General features: G+C 38.6%; 2 protein-coding genes across 3 annotated transcripts; one reads left to right on the forward strand and one right to left on the reverse strand.

Moving 5' to 3' along the window:
* Positions 1–1,544: 1,544 nt before the first annotated feature.
* Positions 1,545–6,400, reverse strand: bfsp2 (beaded filament structural protein 2, phakinin). Its single transcript, XM_051095648.1, has 8 exons — positions 5,675–6,400; positions 4,468–4,550; positions 4,201–4,357; positions 3,956–4,117; positions 3,302–3,427; positions 2,984–3,219; positions 2,797–2,882; positions 1,545–1,713 (listed from the first exon to the last, which is right to left on the reverse strand). The coding sequence occupies exons 1-8, from the start codon at positions 6,101–6,103 to the stop codon at positions 1,670–1,672; spliced, it is 1,323 nt and encodes a 440-aa protein (XP_050951605.1). The 5' UTR covers positions 6,104–6,400; the 3' UTR covers positions 1,545–1,669.
* A 5,791-nt stretch (positions 6,401–12,191) lies between these two features.
* zgc:136930 (uncharacterized protein LOC563946 homolog) lies at positions 12,192–19,817 on the forward strand. Of its 2 annotated transcripts, XM_051095596.1 has the most exons (9): positions 12,194–14,399; positions 14,773–14,833; positions 14,934–15,029; positions 15,523–15,702; positions 15,793–15,918; positions 16,765–16,985; positions 18,221–18,258; positions 19,488–19,520; positions 19,671–19,817. In XM_051095596.1, exons 1-9 carry the CDS (start codon positions 13,717–13,719, stop codon positions 19,712–19,714), a joined length of 1,482 nt encoding a protein of 493 aa, XP_050951553.1. In that variant the 5' UTR covers positions 12,194–13,716; the 3' UTR covers positions 19,715–19,817. The 2 variants fall into 2 exon arrangements, with proteins under 2 accessions (XP_050951546.1, XP_050951553.1); XM_051095589.1 differs by lacking the exons at positions 19,488–19,520; positions 19,671–19,817 and adding an exon at positions 19,233–19,406 and having other exon boundaries at positions 12,192–14,399.
* Positions 19,818–25,582: the final 5,765 nt, after the last annotated feature.

A 25,582-nucleotide genomic window follows, 5' to 3' on the forward strand; every position in this document is an offset into this window, starting at 1 on the left:
TTATTTTCTGATTAATTTTGTATTTCAATTGTGATGCAGTATTTCTACTTTTAATTTATTATTAGCTGTAATTTTTCCTCTTTTTATAGCATTGCACATGGTAGTTTGTCACATTAATGAGAATCAAGTTTACAGAAATCTAATATATATATATATATGGATCACATCTCTGTATGTGTTTGAATATATTCCTCGGCTACCTCCGTTTGAGATGGGAGAGCTCAACAGGGATGAATATCTTCTCTGTTACCTTTTAAAAAATTTCCATTTAACCCGAAGGAACGGCATTAACTGAGATCTTTTGTGTGGGACTAAATATTCCTTTTTCACATAATTCCTAAATGTCTTAAATAAACATTGATTTTATGGACACAATGCCGCCCTGTGCCGTAATTTTCCCTGGTGACGCACAACAACTTTGGGTCCCACCCTTTGAGTGGTGTTTTAATTGAACAGGCGTTTGTCTGTTCACTGTTAGTGTGACACTGAAGATGACTGGGAACATGAAAAGTGCCCTGCTGGTTTTGCTGCTCATCTGTGCGCTGAACTTCTCAGCTGCTTTTCCCATGGAGCCACTTCAGAAGGTATACAATCTTCTTTTTGTATTATTAAAACTGGTATTGAAAAGACTAAGTGACTACATGTTTTTTTTTTATCTTACAGACACCTCTGCTGATCCAACCATCAGATCCACAGCCGTCAGAAAGTGTAACACTAGAAAACTCACGGGTGAGAAATGCGTTTATGATTGGACACAATCAGACTTGTTTGTTTGTATTTGAAAAATTACAGCTGTGCTGATGTTTGTAGGACGTGAGGGTCAGCAGTCTTGGATTCCGTCTGAAAAGAGCCAACTCTGCTAACACAAAGAAACCGGCCCGTTACTGTGCTGGATGCTTCTCTGTCATTGGAGACCCAACGAGACAAGAGAAATGAAATCTGCTATATCTGCTGAATGAATAATCCTTAATATGAATCTGTTTCTGATGAAAATAATCTTTTTTTAATCAACTATATTTCAGTATACTATTCTAGACTGTCATTTCTTACAATTTTGTATGACTGCACTTTTTTAAATGAAATATTCAATACATTTTCAGTAAAACTTATGTAAATGTAGCACTGTTTTTCTTTAAACACATCATGGTTACCTATTTGTATGCGAAATGTCAGTCACCTATTGACTTTTGTTCTAGCTTTGTGTTTTTTTCTCATCCATGTAGTAAACTTGCTATTTGAGGTTTTCCTAAACAAAGAAATGATAGTTCAGAACGATAACATGGATTTGAAGTAGCGTCTAAGTGGCTGTTTCACAGACGTGTCATTATAACCGCAAGGTGTTATTACAGTGTTAAGGAGCTTTAGTTTTGACCATAGTCAATTATTCATATTTCCCACACTATCATTTATGGCTTTGCTACCCGTGGGAGTAAAATAGGATCTAGGCACAGATCAGAATATGGAATCATAGAGGCTAGTGTCAGAGACACAACTGTGTCTTTGTATGCAAAATTGGCTAAATGTTTAATAAAAATGAACTGAGGTCAATATTTTATGAGTGCATTTATTCATTTCTAACCTTCACAGTAATCATGTAGTCTAGATAGTGTAAATGACAAGTGAGGAGAAACAAATAAAAATCAAGCTTTTTGCAAGGATTAATAAAATATCATTCCTGCTTGGTTTCTTCTGGAGCACCAGGAGCGTTAGAACCTGATAGAAGACATCAAAACACATTTTTAATCTCGAAAATGTCTTGATCATTTCTTCATATTTTCTACAAAACGTTGTCATTCATGTTAAAGGATTAGTTCATTTTTTAGTAGTTTACTCACCCTCATGTCATCCAAGATGTTCATGTCTTTCTTTCTTCAGTCAAAAAGAGTTGGTTTTTGAGGAAAATATTCCAGGATTTTTCTCCATGTAATGGATTTAAATACGACCCAACGGGTTGAACGTCTAAAATGCAGTTTCAGTGCAGCTTCAAAGTGCTCTACATGATCCCAGTCGAGGAGTAAAGGCCTTATCTAGCGAAACAATGGTTAATTTTCTCATAGAAATAAAAATGTATATACTTTTTCGTTGTTTTGTTGTTATTTTTATGGACTTTTATGCATTTTTTTAGATAGGATAGTCGAGAGATGACAGGAAAGCAGTGGGAGGAGAGAGGGGTGTTGGTTCGGCAAAGGATGAACTAACCACGCACTAACCACACCGCTACTGGCGCCGACTAAAATGTATATACTTTAACCACAAACATCACATGCGGTTAGTGCTCTACCTGTGTTCTTTGGTTCTAAAAGGTGGGGTAGGAAAAACTTGAAAAAACATATTGTCTCCTCCAACTTCAAAATCGGGCTGACGTCATTGGTTTACCTCTTTTGTAAATGGCGTTTGACTTTCTTTGCTCGTTCGCTTTGTAAACACTGGGTTGGTACTTTTCACCTATGTCACGCGTGACCTTTCCAATGTGACTATGCAATGTGTGAGGTTGGGCTGGTGCAAGATGACAATTTGTGGCTAAAAAATATATCAGTTTTTATTTTTCTGAGAAAATAACCTAATGTTTTGCTCGATAAAACCCTTATTTGAAGCTGTCCTGACACTGCAGTTTGGATGCTCAACTCTTTTGGGTCCCATTGAAGTCAACTATATGGAGAAAAATCATGGATTGTTTTCCTCTTTTCGAGTAAAGAAAGTAAGACATGAACATCTTGGATCACATTGGGGTGAGTAAATTATCAGGAAATTTATATTCTGGAAGTGAACTAATCCTCCTGTAGATGGAAATAGTACCTTCAGTCTGTAGACTGATTTCTGGTTCAGATGTGGAAGGTGTGGGATCAGTTTGTCCCTCAGGAACTGAAGAACCACTGGGGAACCTGCAGAACAAAATTGTGATTACCTGAGAGATCAGTCTGGGAGCACAGAAACTAGGAATAACGAGTCCTCTTATGGTAAGCAGATTGAAAATGAGCCTTACGTTGAAGAGTAGAATCTGCCCTCCTCTACATCCAGGATTCCGTGATATGTTCCGATCTCCATCTCCAGCTTCGTCTTGTTGTTGAGTAAGGTTTCATAGTCACGGCGCTGCTGCTCGATGTCCCCGCGGACGTCGTTGAGCTCAGCCTCCAGCTTTCCAATAACAGATCCCAGATTTTGGAGCTCAATGTCATGCCAGTGCTTGGCATCATTGAGGGCATTCTCCAGGCCTCGTTTCTGCGGGGATCACGCATAGGTCAGTCTAGTGAATTGAATATTGTTGTGCTTTATGATTTTTGCTTTGAGAAGGTTGTCTTACCAGAGCTCTAATAGACTCAGTTTCAGCCTGCAGACTCTGAATCTTGCACCCAGCATCACTACACTCTGTCTTCAGACTCTCAAGCTCCTCTTCTCGACTCAGCTTACTGCTCACACTGTCAGTTTGCTGCATATTTACAAATAGGGGATTTGTCATATTATGACAATGATCATTTTCAGTCAGTTGCTCATTATTACAAAATAAACCCAATATGGTGATTGCGACACTGTGTAGGGAGATTTTGAAGTTTAAGGAGAAAATGAGACGGGGAGTTTTTCGACCTACCCTAACTGTCTTGAACCAGAATACACAGAGTTCACGCAAAGCTAGACAAGACGGGCATGTAAGGTTAAAAAGTATATAAACTGTTAATGTTTTTAGAAAATAACCAATGATTTCACTAGATAAGACCCTTTTTCCTAAGTTTAGAGCCCTTTGAAGATGCATTTAAACTGGAAGTTCAAACTTGGGGGCACTATAGAAGGCCACTATATGGACAGAAACCCTGAAATGTTTTCCTCAAAAAACAACTGAAGAAAGACATAAACATCTTGGATGACAAGGGGGTGAGTAAATGATTTGTAAATTTCTGTTCTGGAATTGAAGTTCTCCTTTAATAACAAATTATTTCCTAGTTAATGTTCTATGGTTTACCTTGCTCTCAACGTAGGCATCAGTCTCAGCACGGTTCTTCTCAATGACCTTCTGCCAGTGGGAGCGGATGAAAGCTAGAATTTGGTCCAGGCTGGTCTCAGTGGGAGCATCCGGCACATCAACCTCACGGCCGGATATCTGTTTATAGAGCTCTCTAACATCCTGAAGAGCAAGAGAAGATACTAATTTACCACTGAAACCTGCCTCACAAAGAGAGTTTCATTGCTGAGCTGGTCATATCTCACCTCTATGTGACTTTGCTCCAGATTCATCAGCTCATTCTTCATACTTTCAATTTCATTCTCCAGGTCCATCCTGGTCAGGTTTGCATCATCGATGACTTTGTACAGAGAGTTGATCTCCTCCTCCACTGCTTTACGGAACGGCTGCTCATTCTCATACCTACAGTCATGCATAAACATACACTATACTTGAAGGAAATGAACAGATAATGCAGATAAAAGCTTGTGGTTAGATTAAAATCTGTTGCTCTATTTAAATCACACTCACACCTGTCTTTAAAGTCCTCTGCATTGGCTTGAACATTCTCAGTCTGGAGCATAAGTCGAGCGTTGTCCAAGATGGCTTCACTGACCTGACAGAAAACAGAACTAGTAACATTAGCTTGTTCACCTGTGAGTATTATCTTTTTTCTTCATTATTTTGTTTTAAGAGGTTCATTCTTAAAACAAGATACATTCTTATGTATAATATTAAATACTTTAACAGTACCTTTAGTATTATTGGAAACATTAAATATAAAGTTTGTATATAGTCGCAAAATGATTAGATATGACTGGTTATGTTCCACTGTGATTGGTTCATGCGATAAATCCCGCCTCTTGTGTTCGTGCATATTTGCAAATCAGTCTGAATGAACAATATAATGGCATTAATGGGAAGAGTAATTTTAAAAAGTAAACAAGCAAAAACTATAGAACTACTCACACACTTAGATATGACTAATTTGTTACACCAAAATAAGCCTTGAAATGGCCTGAAAACATGATCTGTGGGAGTTTTTAGTGAGTAATCAGCTTGGTAAATTTAAAGTTAAATCTTCCTGTCTGTGAGCAATATTTACCAAGCTTTGATGACTGATGACCCGAAAAATTTAAAAATAGTTACAAGTTAGCTATTAAAAAGAACAGCTGAACGTAAGTTCACAAATAAAATATATTGTTTAAATAGTTACTGCCTTGAGTTATTATTTGAACAATGTAAAATGCTTAAAAACTTGATGAGATTCATACATGGCTTTAATAAATAGAATATTGATTACATTGTTAATGTAAAAATAAATCAGACAATCAGCATTATATTTTAAAAAAATACACTATAAAAAAAGTTACAGAAGTTAAAACATACTGTAAAGACAATGTACTGTACTATTTTTTATTTTTATATAAAATGTTTACTAAATAGTTTTTAATCCAAAATTGCTATAAAATTAAAGCCTCCTCTTATGATATGGATTTTCTGAGGTACACTTTTGTTGTAAATTAATGTATTACTTATCCTACATAATTTTTAACATAAAAACAGTGGTAAAATATCTATTTAGGAGTCTTAGACCTTTCCAGCAATACATAGTTTGTCATGATTAGATTTAATTGTAATATAGTGAAGGCGTCCCGCTAGCAGGACGGTGACAGTTGAGGGGTTATGTAATTATTTTTGATGTGTGACCTTTGTGCTTGATGTTTATAACTATCCTACCTGTATATAAACATCCTCCCAATCTTGTTTCAGGCCAGTCCATGTCCCGGCGCTGACGGCTTTCCGTTCCAAGCAGTGTCGAATCTGTTCCTCCAGCTGTTGGTTGAGTTGCTCCAGAGCTTGAACTTTATCGCGGTACTCCAGGAGGCACGTGTTGAGGCTGTCGAAGCCAGACTGCTGGCCTCGATCTCTGGTCTGGTTGACCACAGGAACACTGGTGCTTCTAAGGCCGTGCAGAAACACGCTGCTGATGCCCATAGCTCTGCGGGACACGCGTGTACCGAGGCTGCTGGCACCTCCGGTGGGAGCCATGCCTACAAACACTCCCCGAGGCGCAGAGTTCCCCGCTGCACTCATGCGGCCCACACCGCCGGGTCGCTCGGAAGCAGCCTGGCCCAGGAAGGAGGATCGGCGTCGTGGCAGAGGCATTTCTGTCCTGATGCTTTTTAAGTGACAGGCCACTATCAGTCCATAGACATGACCACAATGCAAAGGTAAATATCCACTGACCTCCCCTCAGCTAAACAGCAACAGCTAAGAGCGCATGCCTCTTTATGTTGGCCTGGCCTTCTGGAAAGCAGGCTCTTTGTTTTTAGTACTATTGTGACAGAGACCTGGTGATGCTGGTTACTGCTCTTTGTTCATCACCGCTAGGCAGTTTTCGGCTGCCTCAGCACAGTGGTCTTCTCAGGAAAGCTCTATGGACCAATCCAGGTCCCCCTCTCTGAGTATGTTGGACAATGGAGTAAACTAAACTATTATCACACTGACCCAAGAGAGACATACAGAATGTTATATCACCTCTTATAAACAAAGAGTAGTAAACATGAACAAATACAGAAAGAAAGTGTTAATTGCTTCATGAAGATGATTTTGCATTTGATAAGTAATCTTCACCACATCTTCCTGTTTGCAGATGGCAGATATTTTTTAACTGTCCTCAAAACAGAGAAGTCAGAACTTTTTCCCATGAGAAAGTGAGCTTTTTTATGTATCTGTATCTTTTTTTTTTTGTTATCACAGATACAAAAAAAGTACATTTATATGGTCAGGGAGGCTGTAAGCACTGTGTGGTTGACTGTTTGCCTACCCACAACAACCTACCCTGAGAAAATAACCATAGCAATATTGCACTGCTTAAGCACTTTCTGTTCTATACCAGATGGGGAACTTCTTTAAAGTTTGCTAACTGTAAAGAGTCTGAAAACACTATTGTGGCTCTGGCATGGCATGTGGACATATGGCCTCATGTGAACGGATGTGTGTGTGTGTTTGTCTCTATTATCATATTATATGTAGGCCTACTATTTCTGATTCATATGAGAAATAACAGACTAGCTAGTAGCATTCAGCCATTCAGTCCAGCAGCATTGGGACTTTTCACTGTTTTGTACTGCAGGCTGTCCCGTCTATGCGTTATGGATTTTTCAATTACTCTTTCTGGAGGTTACACCGTTACACCAGTAGGTGATGACTAGTGACTGTATTTCAGTCAGGGTTGCTAGGTTCTAACAATATTTTTAAAACTATCATAAATGCGTGTCGTACGGGGTCCCCCGGTAAAATTCGCATTCCGGCAGCTAAATATCACATTATTGGGGTCACTTCAACCTGCGGACATGAAAAACAACCACTTTTCCACTGCAGTTAGTACCGCTTCAAAGTGGGTGGAATTATACAGTAGTTGTACCGCCTCTACCGCCATGACTGCTTGACCGATTCAGCAATTCCTTTATTACTTTTTGTCTACAATACAGCTGTCCATTTTGACGCAATTGTATGACGTGACAGTACGTCCCAAACCTTGCCTACTCTTCTACTACACACTCAAAAGTGTATACTTCTTCACCAAAAGAGTATATACTTTAAGAGTATAGTATAAGTAGGCACATTGGGATGGAGTACGGCTGTCTTCAGTGAGTCATTGAATCATTCGCTCAACTGATGTGTTCAAAGCATTGATTTATTCAGGAATCGGTCTTAATGATGTAGTCACTGAATCATTCATTCAACTGATTTATTTATCAGAAACCATGTTTAACGTAAGCTACGTTTACACTAGTGTGTTTTTGTTTTAAAACACATCTTTTGCTATCGTTACACTACTCCAGCGTTTTCAACTCTCAAAAATGGAGACTTTCGAAAATGCTGCAGACCCTGTTTTAGTTTGAAAACTCTGGGGAGTGCGTTTCAGTGTAAACGGACCAAATCGGAGACTTTTGAAAAAGTAATAAGCAATAACACCATGCTCATTGTAGTAATCTGATCATAATAGGACTAGAAGCATTATCAGAATAAATAAGTCACATGTAACCACGTAAATATAATTAAATTGGCCATATCTGACTAAAATTTAGATCAGATTGTTGTACCTATAGACCAAGCACGTAGATGTGTCCGCCATCTAAATAATAATAATCTGTACGTATCCATGGTTGTACCTGCATGAATGGTCATGTGACATGCGTTTTCAGTTGTGTATTGTCGACGTAGATCGTTTCCATTTTAAAACGCTGTTTTAAAACAGCTAGGGACGGATAGCAAGGTGTGGGAATTAAGGGAATTGGCCACATTAAATGGTCATATGACTGACGGGTAAAGCAACCAATCATGTTTTGTTTTGTTCAGCGTCATGTTTAGAAAAATCTCCCCACAATGACAGAGTAAAACTCTTGGACAGATTTGAAAGATTATATGCCACAAACTTTTTTCACTTTATTTCCAGGTGGAACGTTAAAGGATGTGACACACACATCTCCTGGAAATCCTGTATAATTCAACCAATCCGGTAATTACTTGTAATGAAGTGTTTCCAATTTTGTGTGCGATATGCATCAGACATTCAGCCAACGGTCTGTGGGCGTCATGCTTATTATTGTACCTGCATTAATGTTTATGTGAAATTAGTTTTCGGTTGTGTTGTGTGGGCGAAGATTTTTTCTGATACAAAGTGAAAATGGCAGTGTAGATGAGGATCGTTTTCATTTTAAAACACCATTTAAAACGCACTAGTGTAAACAGGTCTTTAGTTAGCAAAAACATCACTGTGGTTGCTTTTTTGGAATTACACTATCAAAAAGCATGTGTTAATTTTTAACATTTTTTATGTTGACAATTTTACATCTTTTGTGTCATTTGGTGTACATAATTGACACAAATTGTGTAGAAATTAGCAGGGTTAATGCATTGGTTAAGTTAAAAGTAACATAAAATTTGTTGCCCTTAACTTGACACAGAGGCGTGTTATGAACAAGGGCGTGTTTACGTTATGGGGAGCCCCTAAGCAAATCTCCTTGCTTGGGAGAAATCGCGTTACTTCCTCACGATCACGTTCCCATTAGCGTGTTTACCTACCACACAAAGCACACAATTACGTGGGGCCCCGCGAGCCGGGGAGGGCCCCTGTGATATCTCCTGAAGGGGGACGCCCCCCGGCTCGTGGGAACCCCACGTAATTGCCTGCTTTGCGTAGTAGGTAAACACACTACTGGTTAAGAAGCAACACAGGTTGTTTTGTTTTCAACACATCCTTTTTAAGAGTGTATGTTCGATAGGGGAGCAACAACAAATTAACTAGCATTATTGTATCTACAGCAAGTTTATTAACTTCTTAAACTGTTGTATTACAGTATCACATTTGCTTATTAACACTGTAAGGCACTTTAATGTGCACAATGCTGGTATAGTTATGAGATATCGATGAGTAATATCGATTTGTGTCAGATTATGAAGATGTGATGTTGAGAACTGGAAAATCTTTATCTTTGGCCTATTAACCTTGACAGATAAAAACTTAACACATAACCTGTCTGTCTAAAAACTGCTGCTGTAAGGCCCAGTGAGAATCTGTTTCATAACTGACTATCACTAATTACTGAAAGGCCTGAGGCTTTGTTCAAAGCAGCTGCAGTATTACATAAGAGATTATGTTCTGTGTATGTCTGAAAGCCATTTAGGTAAATTCAGGGGTTTTTAGGATCTACTATGGAACTGAAAATACATAAAAAAACAAGTATGCAACCCAGCGTCAATTTTAGTTTCACATTTGTTTCTCATAACAGAGAGCTGTTAAAATATCTTGCTTAAAGGGGCCTTTTCAACTATTATGGTACAGTTTGATGTACTTTTTGCCTTCCAGCCAAGTACGTCACCAGAGTTCTGCTGGTTATTTCGGCATTATAAATAAATGTACTGTTATATTATAAACCAAGGTGGACTAACCTAACCTGAAGATGTTTTTTTGTATTAAACCACAAGTATCAAAATAATCAGTAACGGAATAAAACCTCTTCCTCCTCTAAATAACCCTGGCAGAAGTGCAGTGTACCCTTCACACCGTCATGACATTATTAAAAAAGTGTCACGTCTTTCCACTGAACCAGAGTCAATTCCTCATCTGATTGGAAAACAACAGAGTGTGATTTCCCCTTCTCTCTCCCTGTCAATTATTGTTCAGGGGATTTTGTAAATGACATTGATATTCTTGTCTGATTCTGAGTCTTCACATTCTAATCTAGTATTAAATGTTTTTTTTTTTAAAGAGCACATTCTTTAAAACAATTGACAATACAGTTTCTCGTTGAAAATGAATAGTCAAATTTTCTATTCGATTACATTTGAATTGCTTTAATGTCAATCACATGTGGCAACTGAGTATAACTGTGCCATAGGCATGTCATGAGTTCATGAAATGAGTGAAAGTATGTTCACCTGCCAATGAAACAGGCACAAACCTATCACTAGAGTCTGCCCTTAAGACTTTCAAGACCAAGCAGATGTCTGTCAAATTCCACTTTTTATTAATGTCATTGATACCAAGCCCTAACCTTATGAAAGAGATCTGTAATAAAAGAATTACATAAAGGCTAGATCTGACAGATTTCATAGAAAATTGCAGTGTCTAAGTTTTTCTTTAGCTTTGTTTCCAATTGTCTCCTAACAACAAGGCACATGTTTCTGTGTAATTTCTGTGTGATTTTTCAGTTGTTTCCAGAAATCTGTGGCGTAATCCAACCTACAAAAGGTAGTGTTCCAGAATTTCTTTTAGCTGGACTCTACACAACAATAAATACATGAATCCTTTAAAGATACTTGATAGTATTCTCAAAGATGGAGTGTTAATTTTTTTCAAAACTTTAAAATAGCTTGTAAATTATACTAGTTTTAAAAGGGTACCTATTATGCAAAATCTGCTTTTACATGGTGTTTGGACATAAATGTGTGTTGGCAGTGTGTGAACACAGCCACCCTACATTGATACAAATTCGCTTACTCCTTCATTTTTAATCCCATTAAACCAAACCAGTCTCATTAAAGGAGAAGTCCACTTCCAAAACAAAGATTCACATATAACTCACCCCCTTGTCATCCAAGATGTTCATGTCTTTCTTTCTTCAGTCGTAAAGAAATTATGTTTTTTGAGTTAAACATTTCAGCATTTTTCTCCATATGATGGACTGCAAGGGTGCTCCGATTTTGAACTTCCAAAACGGAGTTTAAATGCGGCTTCAAACGATCCCAGCCGAGGAAGATGGGTCTTATCTAGCGAAACAATCAGTTATTTTCATTTAAAAAAAAATACAATTTAAATGCTTTTTATTCTCAAATGCTCATCTTGCCTTGCTTTCCTTGAACTCTGTGTATTCTGGCTCAAGACAGTTAGGGTATGTCAAAAAACTCATATTGTATTTTCTCCCTCAACTTCAAAAATCATTAAAAAATCATCCTACATCACTGCAGAAGTACTGACCCAGTCTTTCCAAAGTGAACATGCAAAGATGATCAAACACCCCTAACAAAAATGGTAAGAAACAAGACAAGCGTTTGACATTAAAACTTATATAGACCCTTCTTTCTCAGCTTGGATTGTTTATAACTGCATTTGGGATTGTTTGCGTTTAAACTGCATTTTGGAAGTTCAAAATTGGGGCCCCATATCAGTCCATTGTGTGGAGAAAAATGCTGAAATCCTCAATGAATTCCTCAAAAAACATAATTTCTTTACGACTGAAGAAAGAAAGACATTAACATCTTAAATGACAAGGGGGTGAGTACATTATATGTGAAACTTTGTTTTTGAAGTGGACTTCTCCTTTAAGTATGAGGTTTTGATTCTCAAAGCAGTGTGGCCCCTGCCCATAGCCGCTGACTGGCAGTCAGTTTTCTCTGTGCTTGAGCAGCTGTAATGTCAATAGTGTCTCGTAAGCAATTTGCGGTGTTCTGTGTTTGGATGCATGACTGAACATAAGAGTCTTTATTTTCTCCTGACATCTGAGCCACTGAGGACACAGTGAATTACTTGTATTTTTAAAAGTAATGTGACTCAAAATCTACCTAAATACATTTATGTCTACGCAATTCATTACACTCCAGACTACTTTGTGAATGTCATGTCATTATAGTGCTTAACTAACAGTTTGACCATATTTTTGTGTGTGTACGTTATCAAAGCATTTTAAAATGATCAGAGCTGCGCTGTCTGTTTCGTGGTGCTAGCAAAGACATCCTCCCTGTCCCACTTTTGATGTGTTTGGCTTCCCATATTTATGACTGAATACCGGTTCTCTCGCTTTCAGTCATGTTGCTTCTACTGACTGTTTATTGCTGTAGGTATGAATAAATAAGCTTTCCATCGGTGTAGGGTTTGTTAGGATAGGACAATATATGGCTGAGATACAACTATTTGAAAATCTGGAATCTGAGGGTGCAAAAAAATCTAAATATTGAGAAAATCACCTTTAAAAGTTGTCCAAATGAAGTTCTTAGCAATGCATATTACTAATCAAAAATTAAGTTTTGACATATTTATGGTGGGGAATTCACAAAATATCTTAATGGAACATGATTTTAACTTAATATCCTAATAATTTTTGGCATAAAAGAAACTGACCCATACAATGTATTGTTAGCTACTGCTACAAATATATCCATGCTACTTATAACTGGTTTTGTGCAGGGTTGCCAGATTTTACAACAAAATCTGCCCAACTGCTACTCACAACTAGCCCAAAAGTAGCCTAATCGCATTTCGAGGGGGGTCCCTTGTTAAAAATTGTGTTCCGGAAGGTAAAATACAAATTTTTTGGTGGGGTTCCCCTGGTAAAATTAACATTCCAGGGGCTAAATATTTTGTTATTGGGGTCGCTTCAACCTGCGGACATGAAAAACTACCCGTGGCAACAGTGTTAAAGTTAAAGCCCAATTCTGACTTGGCAACTCTGGTTTTGCGGTCCAGGGTCACATATTCGCTACAGCCTCTTCTGAGGATTGGGTGGGAATACACACCAAAATGATACACACCAAAAAAGTGCTACACACCAAAATGGCTCTTTTTTTTTTTTTTAGACGTGCCGCAAAAATTACGTTTCTCAGTTATAATAAATGATCTGTGGGGTATTTTGATCTGAAACTTTACAGATGATTTCTGGGACACCCAAGACGAATTTTTTTTTTTTTTTTATAATTTTATTACTTCAACCATTTTTGAAGTTTTTTATCTAATATTTAGATTTTATTTTATTTCACTAATGTCATTTTCCTGTGATTATTCACTTGCTCGGGTGATTGGCTCAAAACCTGTGGTTCCACAAGTGAAGACAGCAAATTTTAAAAAGTGTAGGCTTTTGGGAAAACTGATTGAAAACAGTACTTTTGAATTGAATTAAAGCCATTTCAAAATTCTGATGGAGAGTTTTACAATTAAATCCTAGTATTTAGAAAGGTAAATGTGCATGACAACTTGAAAAAAACTAGAGGTGATATTCATCATTCAGCTTTCACAAAAATACAGCATTTATATTGAAAACCCATCCTAGAAGGAAAATGTGCCTGCAGGTCAGAATATTTTGAGTTTTAACAGACAACCGACGCCATACCTTGCCACTGAGACAAGTTACAGCTTATTCTTTTTGTATGCAGCATCTATTTTTGCACTCCCCTCACTCCCTTAAATGTATTTAAACAGGGATCGATCTCTCGCCCTGCCTGCACTCTCTGCTCGGTTCAGACTCTGATCCTTCAGCGCTCATCCATAGTTGTTCACCATGGCTTTGTCCGTTTCCTTGTCCTCTTCCAGAATGTCTGGGGGTTATGGAGGGTTTGGTGCAGGTGGTGGTGGAGCAAGATTGGGTCTGGGGCTGGGGGGTGGTGCTGGTTTAGGTGGAGGTCTTGGCCTGGGAGGGGGACTGGGCTTTGCAGCTGGTGGAGGTCTTGGCCTGGGAGGAGGACTGGGCTTTGGAGCTGGTGGAGGTCTTGGCCTTGGCCTTGGTGGAGGTGCAGGAGCAGGTGCTGGATTGGCACTGGGTGGTGGTGGCGGCGGTGGTGCACTGGTTGCCAGTCCTGCATTCGCAATGGGTCGTGCCATTGCTGCAGGAGGTCTCGGTGCAAGCGCTGCGCTCGCTGCCGGTTCAGCATCAGGTGCTGCTGTGGCCCCGATACTCTCCAGAGCAGCTGAGAAGCACACTCTCTCTGGGCTGAATGACCGCTTTTCCACATACATGGCCAAAGTACGGGCGCTGCAGCAGGAGAACGCAGCTCTGGAGGCCAAGCTGTCCCAGCTGACTGGGGGGACGGATGTGTCCCAAGAATCATCCGTGACTGCCACGGTGGAGTATGAGGCACAGCTGAGTGAATATCGCAGCACACTGGAAACTCTCACCATCGACACCATCAAACTGGAGATTGAGCTGGACAATGTTCGTGGAACCGCCCATGAACTGAAGGCAAAGTGAGTGTTTCCTTTTTTTAAATAACATTAGAGAATCTGTTTTCTTTTCTTATGACATTACCCCCGGTTTCACAGACAAGGCTTAAGCATAGTCCCAGAATAAAATGTAAGCCTGAGCTGTGTCAGCTGAAAGAAACTTGCACCGATTGATCTTAAAATATATCAGTCCCTTTGTTTTGTCTCAAGATGGACACCAGTAATGTTTTTTTTTAAGGCACGTTTATTAAAATTACTTCAATGTCCTAATTGAACTATGGCCAATCCTGGCTTAGTCTAAGCCCTGTCTGTGAAACCATGCCTAAGTTTTCTTTTAATGCTATTCACTTAAAATATACAACATATTGTCAATATATAACTTTTCTTTTTTTCTAAGGCTTGACTTTGAACAAGGAGTGAAGTTTCAGCTTGAGTCTGATATTGCTGCCATGAAAAAGGTATGCAGGATGACAAAACTGATCTGTTATTGACTTAAAATGTAATTGTTGTTCGTAGACAACTAAACTTTGACCTCACATGTCTGTGTCCCTTTTTTAGGACATAGAATTGGCCTCTGACCTAAGAATTGATTTGGATGCCAAATACTCCAGCCTGAAGAATGAACTGGACTTCGTCAACAAAACACAAGAAGAGGTTAAAATCTTGGATTAAAATCTGATCTAAAATTTTGATTTTATATATATGCCAGTATATTGTATACATGCATCAAATATATATAATTTTCTCTAACAAACATTAAAGTATTTTTAAAAATAATAATAAATAAAAAACATTTCTTATGTGCATTTATTTGATCAAAATATTTGATATTTTCTTATGATTAAAAATAACTGCTTTCTAATTAAACATTTTAAAATTTACATTTAACACTAACATTAATTTACATTAAACTTTTTGAAATGTATTTCTTTGATAATATTGAATTTTCAGTCTTCAGTGTCAAAGTTCAAAAGAACAGTATTTATATAAAATAGAAATCTTTTGTAGTGTTATAAAAGTCTTTGCTGTCACTTTTGATCAATTTATTGCATCCTTGCTCAATAAAAGTATTAATTTAATAAAAAAAACGGTATTGTTTTGTATACACTTAATATGTTATATTTATTTGTTATATCTGTCACTGTAGGAACTGTCATCTCTACAGTCTAAACTGGGCACGACAACAATGGACACTTCAGTCTCAATGATTGAAGTAGACACTGGCAAGTCCTTTGACATCTCTGCAGCTCTCAACAAGATGCGTATGGAGTATGAGAAATCTGTGCAGCAACACAGAGATGAGGCTGAGGCGTATTACAAACTCAAGGTCTGTCCACAGGAAGTGCTCACAATGTCTAAATGTTTTGATCATTTTGGCATTCCAACTAATAGATCTTATTCTATCTACTGAATCTAGATGGATGAAATTCAGACGGTCAACGCCAAAAACACAGAGGCCGTATCATCAGCTAAAACTGAGATCACAGCAGCCAGGAAAGAGCTGCAGGCGCTGAATTTAGAGCTTCAAGGGCTTGTGGCTGCAGTAAGTGTTTTACTTTTTAAATGATCCATATTAAGATGTGTGATGTTGGCCAAAGCTAGAAACTCCTGACAGAGATGAAATGCAGTTTAATCTATTTTACTATCAGTTTAAGGTATTTTTAGTGGTGTTAAGATGGTAAAGGTGCTCAACAGTGGCAGTTCCCTTGAGAAACTGTGTTTGTCAGCAGTGTGAAATCCTGCAGTGCAGGTTCTCAGCATATAATACACATCTCTTGAATAAATCACAGCTGTCTGAGACAGGAAACAGATGACATAGGAAGTGGTTTATCGATCTCAGCCGTTTCGTATTGGCTGCAAAAGCCCCAATGCCACAAGAGAAGCTGAGCTGCTGCAAAAGAACCAATTTCCCAGGCAACTCAGACGTTTCAAGACTTTTCTGACATCATTTACAATAAATGTAGTGTTTGAAAATAAGCGATATCATAATGCTGAAGAATTAGGTGGGCTTTTGCCACTTTTTATGAAGCTGTACAGTACAGTTGCACAGTTATTCTGAGGAAAGATAATGAACTCATTATGAATAACAATAAAAAGATTAGTCTTTGAAACATAACATACACACCCTGCTAAAAACAAACAAACAAAAAACAGCTAAGCTGGTTGGCTGGTCTTAGCTGGTTTAAGCTGATCTTTCAGTGTGGCCAAGTGGCCAAGACCCCTCTAAAACCAGCCTGCTGACCAGATACGACCAGGCTAGTTTTAGATGTGTGTTTTTTTTTTTTTTTTAGCAGGGCATACCCCCATTCTTGGAGAATATTTGTTTCGAAGTCATCCAAAAGGAGAAAAACAATGTGTTTTTACAGAAGATTGTTGTTTACCTTTCCAGAACATGACTCTGGAGCAGAGTTTAGCAGAAGCCCAGGCCCAGTCCAGTGTGGGTGTTGCTGAGTACCAGGCACAGATCGCAAGCCTCACATCAGCCATAGAAGTGGCTAAAGCAGACCTCCACAAACAGATCCTGGCCTACCAAGAGCTGCTGGACATCAAACTCGCCCTTGACGTTGAGATCTCCACCTACAGAAAATTGCTGGAAGGAGATGACTTCAAGTAAATATGTCATAATCATATGGGTAGTGCACATACAACATAAACACCAGAATTTTAGGTTAAAATCTACATAAATTTACAGTACAAGAGAAACTTTCTATTTTCGGTCACGTTTTTCACCATAATCCACAAACTGTTTCATCTACTATAGAACCCATTATAATTAGTGATACTAGGTGCGTTTCCATTTCACATTTGCACAGAACTTTTGACATATTTTATAAATGTCAATAAAAAACTACTGAGACATGACAGCGTTTCCATTAACCAATGTTATGCGACTAAAACGTCGTTTTTTCCTCTCGCGATAAATCATGATGACCAACGTTGGTAGGTTTATGTACTGTATATCGCAGGCACCGCACTAGTCTTTATTTTAAATTGAAGGAGACGTAGATGTGTCTTTTTAGCACTTCTGAAATGTGCTGCGGCATGGCTGGTATAAACCAAAGACGATAGAAATACAAAGAAGGTTCACTGCTATACTTGAATGAATGGGAGAAACTGCAACGCGTAATATGGCGGAGTAGTCCCGCCTTCTAAATTAAGAGCCAATTGCTGATTGGTAAAGTCATTGCATCACTGAATCGGCTGTTAGAAGTGCATATTCCCATAGAAACCTGAGGCTGGACCGGCCAATGTGCATGCGCAGTCATAAGCGTGTTGTGGCTGCGCATGCACATTGGCTGGTGTAGCCTGAAAAATATGATTTTTAAATGTTATTTGAGCGTAAGACACATTCTTGGGGCAGATAATTTCAGATTTTGGTGCTGATGTGAAATATGCATGAGGTTATAATACAATAAAGAATGATCATGCCAAGTGAGCTGTAAATGCAAAAAAACCCACTGTTTTCATTGCAGTTTTGCAAAATATTCCTTTTTCGAATTGCCTGAAAACCTACCTCATGCGAGCGTAAAAAGTTTTTTGCAATATATGGGAGTTTTTGCGAAATTTAAGTGTTTCCATTAGGCATATTTTCAATTCGCAATTGCAATTTGCGCAATATGAAGAGTAATGGAAACGTAGCTACTGATTATAATGGGTTCTATAGTATTTTGTCACGTCGTTACGCCGCGCTGCATTACTGGCGTCCGGTGTAGACACAAAGAGCACATTTCTAAAACTGCTAACTTTATACAGTTGAGGGTGATAAATATAAAGGGATTCTCTTTAGATGTGTACTGTTTGCCACATTTTTTTCTATTTTTTCATTATTACTCTATAACTTCCAGGGTGCCCGAGTTTACAGAGTCATCCTACACTTTTTCAGGTGAGCCGCTTTTGTAAGTTTCAGTGTCTTTGACTGAATGGAAACCAAAAGCTGGTGCCAGTATAACAAAATGCAAGGAACCAAAGCAGTGAGCAGTAAGGTATCAAAAAGCATCATGGACAGTCATCAGGGAGTTTCCTGACTGCTTTGGAAAGCTTTTGTGGTCAGACGGTTGTATCATATTGAGTATTTGCTGGGTTACTGTTAATCACAAACTGTTGTATTTATGAGCATACATTGCATGACTGTCCAAACCAACAGAATGTGTTCGTTAGTACAGCTATGAGTTTGAATTTGTTATGACGAAGATGGCATAGAAAGAATTCCCTACTATCTGAGATAACAGAGAGATAGATAACCAAAGTTTCACATTTCTGTCACCATTTGCACACTCTCATGTCATTCCAAACCCCCCGTGACGTTTGTTTCTTCTGCAAAATAGAGAAGGAAGATTTCAAGTTCTAGTTATAGAATTAACATCATTATTCACTGATAATCACTGTGGCCAAATCAGATTTGTTTATAAATCATTTAGACAGGTTTGTCAACTGGAAGTGATTCATGGTAAAGCCCATCCCTCATTCACTTTCATTATATTGAAAAGACTGGTTAAGATACTCTTTAAAATTCACTTTTGTGGAAGATGGAAAGTCATGTGGATTTGTATCTGACCCTTTGAATACGCCCTACTACTACGAAATTTGGCTTTGACGTAACAACAGATAGCATGATTGTTCTGTTTTTCCTTTTTATACACATGATGAAGTGACGCAGTTGTTGACATCTGGATTTTGCTAGTTCAGCTAAAATGAAGATCTGTGTTTTTTATGAGGAAAACAGTGCGTTAATCCCTCACATTTTGATAAAATGTAAATTTCACCATAGTTTTGAATATAAGGTTTTCTATTGAATAGTATAGTCCGGGGGCATGGGGAGGGGGGGCCCTTTCTCATCTGCGCTTTTCCGTCCTGTAGGGAGGGCCCTGCCCCACACCAGCACTCCCCAGGACTCCCCCAATAACCCTGCCCCAAAGGACATACAAACTAGATACTTCCTGACAGGCAAGTTTCACTTTAATATGCAAGGGCAGTGTAGGACAGAAACTGCTTCAGGTTTATAAAATGTTATGCATTTGACAAATACTTCAGCCTATTATTAGTGCCCAAGTCTTGTCTTTTTTCCTTCTGTTTATAACTGTGTTTCTGACGTCCCTTTTTCTCTACCAACAGCTGGGAAAATAAAGGTCAAAGAAATTATTACAGGTACATACGCAATCATTTCCACCATTTGATTTGAAGTGAACTTGTATTTGTACAGTGTTTGAGCTGCCCTTGCATTCGCCATGTGACTTTGCTGTATTCGTCAGTCATGAACGGTGCCGACATGTGACTTCCCTCATCTTTCCTACACAGAGACATCCGTCATCTCTGATGCAGATGACACTGAATCCTCTTGAATTCTGGGAGGCATCCAGTCAATGCAGTCTTGATGAATGTAGACCCCCAGCCCGAATGTGAGGAGTACCAATAAAGCTGCATTTTGGATGAAATCTTTCATTTTTCTCACTGTATAATGCTAAGGCATTCAGTATTAGAAAAATAGGCTTTATTAACACACACACACACACACAAAAGAAACAGAACAGAAAAACTCAAAATCAAAGCCAGAGTTCTCTTTGGAGAATTATTTTTTTGTGTATCAGAGTCATCTGAATGAATGAAACTGGACGTGTCAGACCTTTCAACACTACATATGAGAGATTGACACTGAAAAGAAATATGGGACATAGGGCAGTGCAACAGAAAAATGCAGGGCCTTGAGATTTTTTAAAAATGTAAAAGTTCTTTCTTTTGGTCAAACATGTCTGTGTAGCACATTTACATACAAAAACAATGCAAATACAGAGTAGCACAAAAGTTACACTTATAGAGTGTTTTCACAACACGTCATCAATCGGCCTTATTGGTAGCACTGAACGTAAACAATGCCACTGAACAGAACGAAACACATATTTTGCAGATTATTGCTGCTGAAAATTGCGGTTGGACTGGAAAAAAAATTTGGAGTACTATAGACTGCCAAAATTTATAACAAATCAAGAAGAAGAGTGCAAAAAACTGTCGGAGGAACAAAAGGTGTTTGTGGTTGGCCAAACTCAACCAAGATTTCCAGGGCAAGAATCTTGACAACATTTGTGTTTGTTCTTATCATCTCTGGTCAGGTAGGTGAAATATCTTAACTATTACTGCTCATATGTAGCTTTACCACCTATTATCTTTAATCTCTCAAAATATTGAGCCCTTTCCTGCTTACTAAGTCCTTCTCTATATGATTTAGTAGCTCCCACACATTTTTTTCCCCTGTGGTTTAGACAGCATAAATTAGCATAACATATTCAGTAGTACATTTACCGTGCAATCCATGTTATTGTTTACATCCAAGTATCGCCAATATGATGGTGCATCCGGGAAACTTACTAAATCGTGATGTAAGCGCTAACTCTCTATAACAGGGGCGGCAAACTCCAGTCCTGGAGGGCCGCAGCCCTGCAGAGTTTAGTTCCAACCCTGCTCTAACACACAAACCATATAGTTGTCAAACAAGCCTGAATGACTTCAGGTGAATCAGGTGTGTTTAATTAGGGTTGAATCTAAACTGTGCAGAGCTGTGGCCCTCCAGGAACTGAGTTTGACACCCCTGCTCTATAAGGATAGTTCACCCCAAAGTAAAATTAATGTTGTTTACTCACCCTAAGTTTTTTCAAACCTGTAGTTTCTTTCTTCTTTTGAAGAAATGCTGCAGAATGCTGGTAACATACTATGGAACTAAAATACTATGGAAGCCAATGGCTAATGTCAACAATATTTTTGTGTGTGTGTTTAGCTTTCACTAGCGTTTACACTAGTTCGTTTCATTTAGATAACGTGAACGCTGTTTTCTGAACTTGGCTGTGCACCCACGAAGTGTACCCGAGTCTGCCTGTAGTACGGTTCATTCGAACTCCGGTCCAGAAGTCGCGGCTAGTGTGAACGCAGCCCCATCTGGACGCCAACGGTCGCTGTAGCTTGATGTCGCGCTTGTCGCCGGAAATCGCCAGCTCTCCATTGAAATGAATGGGATTGTGTCGCTTTGTCGCCAGAGGCTGGCGACGAGGTTGCTAGTGGGCGTTCCCACTACTGGTTGCCTTGACAGCGAATCAGGTTTCTTGCCGTTAAATACAAACATTTTCGAGGCAAAAGACTAAATATAATATAAATATAAATTAAATCTGTACATATAAACAAAAACGATCAAGAAGCAGAGCCTGCTTATTTCAACTGAGTATGTTTTTCTATGGCTGAGAGGAGAACGATCACATGAGCTCTACCGTCTTCTTTCCTATTGGCTGTCGCTCCCGAAAGTCGCTCTTCATTTGCATAAAGTTGAGGGATTCTGAACTTTGTTGCGTCGCTGGACACGCCCCATCCGGTCGCCAAAGGTCGCTGTAGCTCGATGTCGCGCTTGTCGCCGGAAATCGCCAGCTCTCCTTGAAATGAATGGGATTGTGTCGCTTTGTCGCTGCCTGTCGCTTGTAGTGTGAACGGGGCTTAAAGGAAGCGGGCAACATGGTCCTAACCGCATCGCTGTCTGGTGTGTTTAGGGAATATTTGCATAGGATACTACTGCATATACTGTATGATACGCAGTACACTTGGGTATACCCTACACTACACCACTGCATGTTAATTAAACTCAGTTTTTTATGTTTTCACTAGTTATTCGTGCATGCAGTACTCCCGAAACACAGCAAAGTAAAGAAAGCATCTGAGCGTATCTGCTGCTCAGATACACCTAATCATACCCCATACTTTTTGCAAAGTTTTAATTATTTCCTTAATTTTTTATTTTTATTGAAAACAAATGCCCTTCCGATGTAAAATGAAATGCGAAAAGGCAGAAGAACAATTTCGGCAAAAGGCGGACGCCAACTCGGTTCGTTTGCGTCAAAAAAAAAAAAAATACTCGCTTTACTACTTACGCCACTGGAAAGGTGTTTGAAATGTTATCACCTTAATCTGTTTGGGGGGAGGACCCACCAACATTTATTTTGCTTCCGATGCCCATGACCACTATTAATGACATATGAATAGGCCAAACTGTGTACATATGCGTTTACTCACTGCAGCAAGAGAGAAACTCTCCTTTCAGAGAGTAGATAGGATCTTTGAAGATTCACACTTGAGCAGTATGAACACAAACCAGCGAGAGCAGAGGGAGGGTGCGGCAGAGAACTCGGGTTCGGACCAGGCAATCGAACCAAGTGTAAAGGCACCATGACATAATTTTAATTTTTGGGTTAATTATCCCTTCAAACAATGTCGAGCTACCGCTCGTTGGATGAAGTAGCTCTTTACAACGATAATGATATTGAAAAATGTAGTTAAATCAGTTACTCCACAACAGCCATTTTATAGTAATATTTTTAAAAATAAATGTTAGTGTGAACTTAGTGTTGTATTACTTCTTCTTTAGTCACAATGATGCCATTCCTTAGAAGTCTTTTTGCTCTCAGAGAGTGGTTGTTTTTGTTAGAAGATTTCATGTTTGCTCTATCGAGAAAAATTGAGGAAGTCATGCTTTGTGAAATCACGCTGCCATCGTGTCATTTGTTTTTCTCACTTTTTTTTCCCCATCTTAATTTTTCACTTTACCACTGCGATGCCACAGGGCTCATGACATTGTTAAAAACATCATGTGACTAAGAAGGGTATAATGGAAGTGTAGGTGCTCAAACAAACAAACCCAAACAGATGCACACCTCAATTCAACCTTATGTTAGAGCAGAGAGTTAACAAAAAAAACTGAGTGACTAATACTAAACAAACATTGCAGCTACAGGTAAACAACCTGAAATCTTTCTGCCTGTGTCAAATAATAGTATAAAAAAACATTTTTGGGGTTTCTGCAAAGTGTAAGTGAATTAATAAACCCTTCAAACTCAAAGCAACAGTTATGGGGGGGGGTGTGAGATTATGGGTGCTTTGTTCCTCTATATAGCCTTGTGGTCTTAGCATGTCGTGCAAATGTTCACCGCAGAATGTTCTCACTAGTACTAGGTACTAAATGACAAATGTTTGTCCTCATCTTGTCGTGCCACAACCGTTGCTAGGTAATTCAGGTTTGTCATGCAAACTAACATACCAAAAGGGACACCACCTATATTAAGCCAATTTTCACGTCAGTTTGCACTGATTTAAAGTAAGATGTGGATTGCATCAGCTTCTATTTACACGTGCCTACATCAGTGATTGATCACTTTATAACAGTAGTGAAATAACCTACAGATAAGGAATGTGTAATGTTAGCTGTTTTTAGCAGTGTTTAACACTGAAAGGATGCAGTCTGACATGAATCACATGCTACCTCCAACGGTTTTTCGATCTTAACCAATCAGGGCTCAAACCACAGTTTGAGGAAGGCCTAAAAAGCCAGATAAAGAGATATGTGTGTGTGTGCATGTGTTTCGTTTGACCTGGTCACTGAAAACTGTAAAGAAAGAGGAACATTTCGTGGTGGCTTGTGTAAAGAACACCTATAAAGGCCACTAAGTTTAATTATAGACACGCAGAAAACGTAAACACCCTTCACCTCTTGTGACATACACCTTGTTTACATTTTCTCAACCGTTATCTATTTATGGGAATCAATGCACCCAATGAATTCTCACACAGAAGGACAGTTTTTATCGATGCTTAACACGTTTTTTGGTCTTATCATGACTGGAAATGAGCGATAAGATTGAGCAATCAGTATTGCATTCAGAAATGATGGCAACAGATCCAAGATAACCTAAAACGTATATTGAAATGTTCTGAGCTTGTCATTTGCAAAGCCGTCCAATAGCAGAACCTATGCTATGCTTACACTTTCATATCATATATTTAATATATTCACACGTTTGATTATTCCAAGCGGCCACGTGCTCTAATGTGTCTGACGTGATAAAGAGGAAATGTGTCCTTCAACGCCGGATATGGCTTAATAGTGAACATAAAAATAAGTGAAGTGTGTGTCTGGTGAGACAATATAAATGATAAACAGGATGTCTGGGGCATGAAGATTCACACTTGAGCAAGGAACCATACATGCAATGACGACTTGTAAAAACAAATCAGCGTGAAAGGTATCACCTACTTGTGTTGTTTGTGATGTGCGCAGACATAAATTAAAATGAGTAAAAGAGTAAAGCATTATGCGTGGCCAGGGTCAAAAGTTTGTGCGTGTATCATCTGTATTGCGCAAAAAACATTGTCAAAAAGTTGCTGTGCAACTGCTTCAATTGCTCAATTTCGTTGGTTAACGTATGGTCAGTGTTTTACTTGTGCTATAAGAATAAGGATCCTGTCATGTCACTGCCAATGTGACTGACCACATTGATAAACAAACCTTAGAAAAAGGGAAGATATAATGATAGTTACAGGTGCTTCCTAGTTTTTTTTATGTATATTAATCAAGAGAGATGAAAACAAGAGTTCAGTTTAGGTAGACTAAAAATCTAATAAAATTAAAATGAATTTAGATGGATTTTTAGAATGGATTTTCTGTATTATTTTAATATGTTCCTTGAGGTTTACTTATAATTTGAATAGTTTTTTTGCACAAAAAGTGGAAAATTATTATTACAACCCTCATTCTGACCCTCCATCTGAAACGACCTGATTTAAGGGGCGGGCCCTTGTCAGGCTTTTTATGATTGGCTAATGTCATTTCATAGGAAACACTATCAGCACCCCCTCGTTATTGCATGTAAATGTTTTGACAACATTATCAAAATAAAACGGTAATTTCCAGACAAAGCATTATGAGATAATTTACTTACAGTTTGTGATGCAACTGCACTTAGATCTAGTACCGGAACTTTCTGATATCTGTACAAAGACACAAACAAACTATTTAAACCAAACGTGTCAAAACGAGCGTTCTTTCAATCAATTTGTCGAACTGACGGCAGATTCAAGCGTGTGGACTGTATCAGAAAGCGAATGTGCATCTGTATACGGTATCCAGTGTAGACAATATAGCAGTGATTGTAATTTCAATTTTAACACGACACTCGCATGTTCAGGTGTCAACCGTTCAGCGACTGAATGCCAGTGGGTGGGGCCTATGGTGAGAAAATGACTATTTGTCGATGTGTTACTCTGGAGGCGGTGTTTATGCAAATGAGGTAACCTGGCACCTCACATCCAAACGAGCCATTTTTGAAGCTTGATTAAATAAGTGCTTTGTTTGTAATGAGGAGGCTGTTTTAAGCTATGAAACTTGGAGGATGTTTTAATGGTAC

Source organism: Labeo rohita, chromosome 2, assembly GCF_022985175.1.
Source record: "Labeo rohita strain BAU-BD-2019 chromosome 2, IGBB_LRoh.1.0, whole genome shotgun sequence".
NCBI classification, from domain to species: Eukaryota; Metazoa; Chordata; class Actinopteri; order Cypriniformes; family Cyprinidae; genus Labeo; species Labeo rohita.

What these genes read in the sequence shown, in the direction of transcription:
- bfsp2 (XM_051095648.1), bottom strand. Translation starts at nt 6,103, where the DNA reads ATGCCTCTGCCACGACGCCGATCCTCCTTCCTGGGCCAGGCTGCTTCC. An exon ending in TGGAGCAAAGTCACATAGAG is followed by an intron (nt 4,118 to 4,200) that starts GTGAGATATGAC and finishes CTTGCTCTTCAG; the next exon opens with GATGTTAGAGAGCTCTATAA. An exon ending in CTGAGTCTATTAGAGCTCTG is followed by an intron (nt 3,220 to 3,301) that starts GTAAGACAACCT and finishes TGATCCCCGCAG; the next exon opens with AAACGAGGCCTGGAGAATGC.
- zgc:136930 (XM_051095589.1), top strand. Translation starts at nt 13,717, where the DNA reads ATGGCTTTGTCCGTTTCCTTGTCCTCTTCCAGAATGTCTGGGGGTTAT. An exon ending in GCCCATGAACTGAAGGCAAA is followed by an intron (nt 14,400 to 14,772) that starts GTGAGTGTTTCC and finishes TTTTTTTCTAAG; the next exon opens with GCTTGACTTTGAACAAGGAG. An exon ending in AGGCGTATTACAAACTCAAG is followed by an intron (nt 15,703 to 15,792) that starts GTCTGTCCACAG and finishes TACTGAATCTAG; the next exon opens with ATGGATGAAATTCAGACGGT.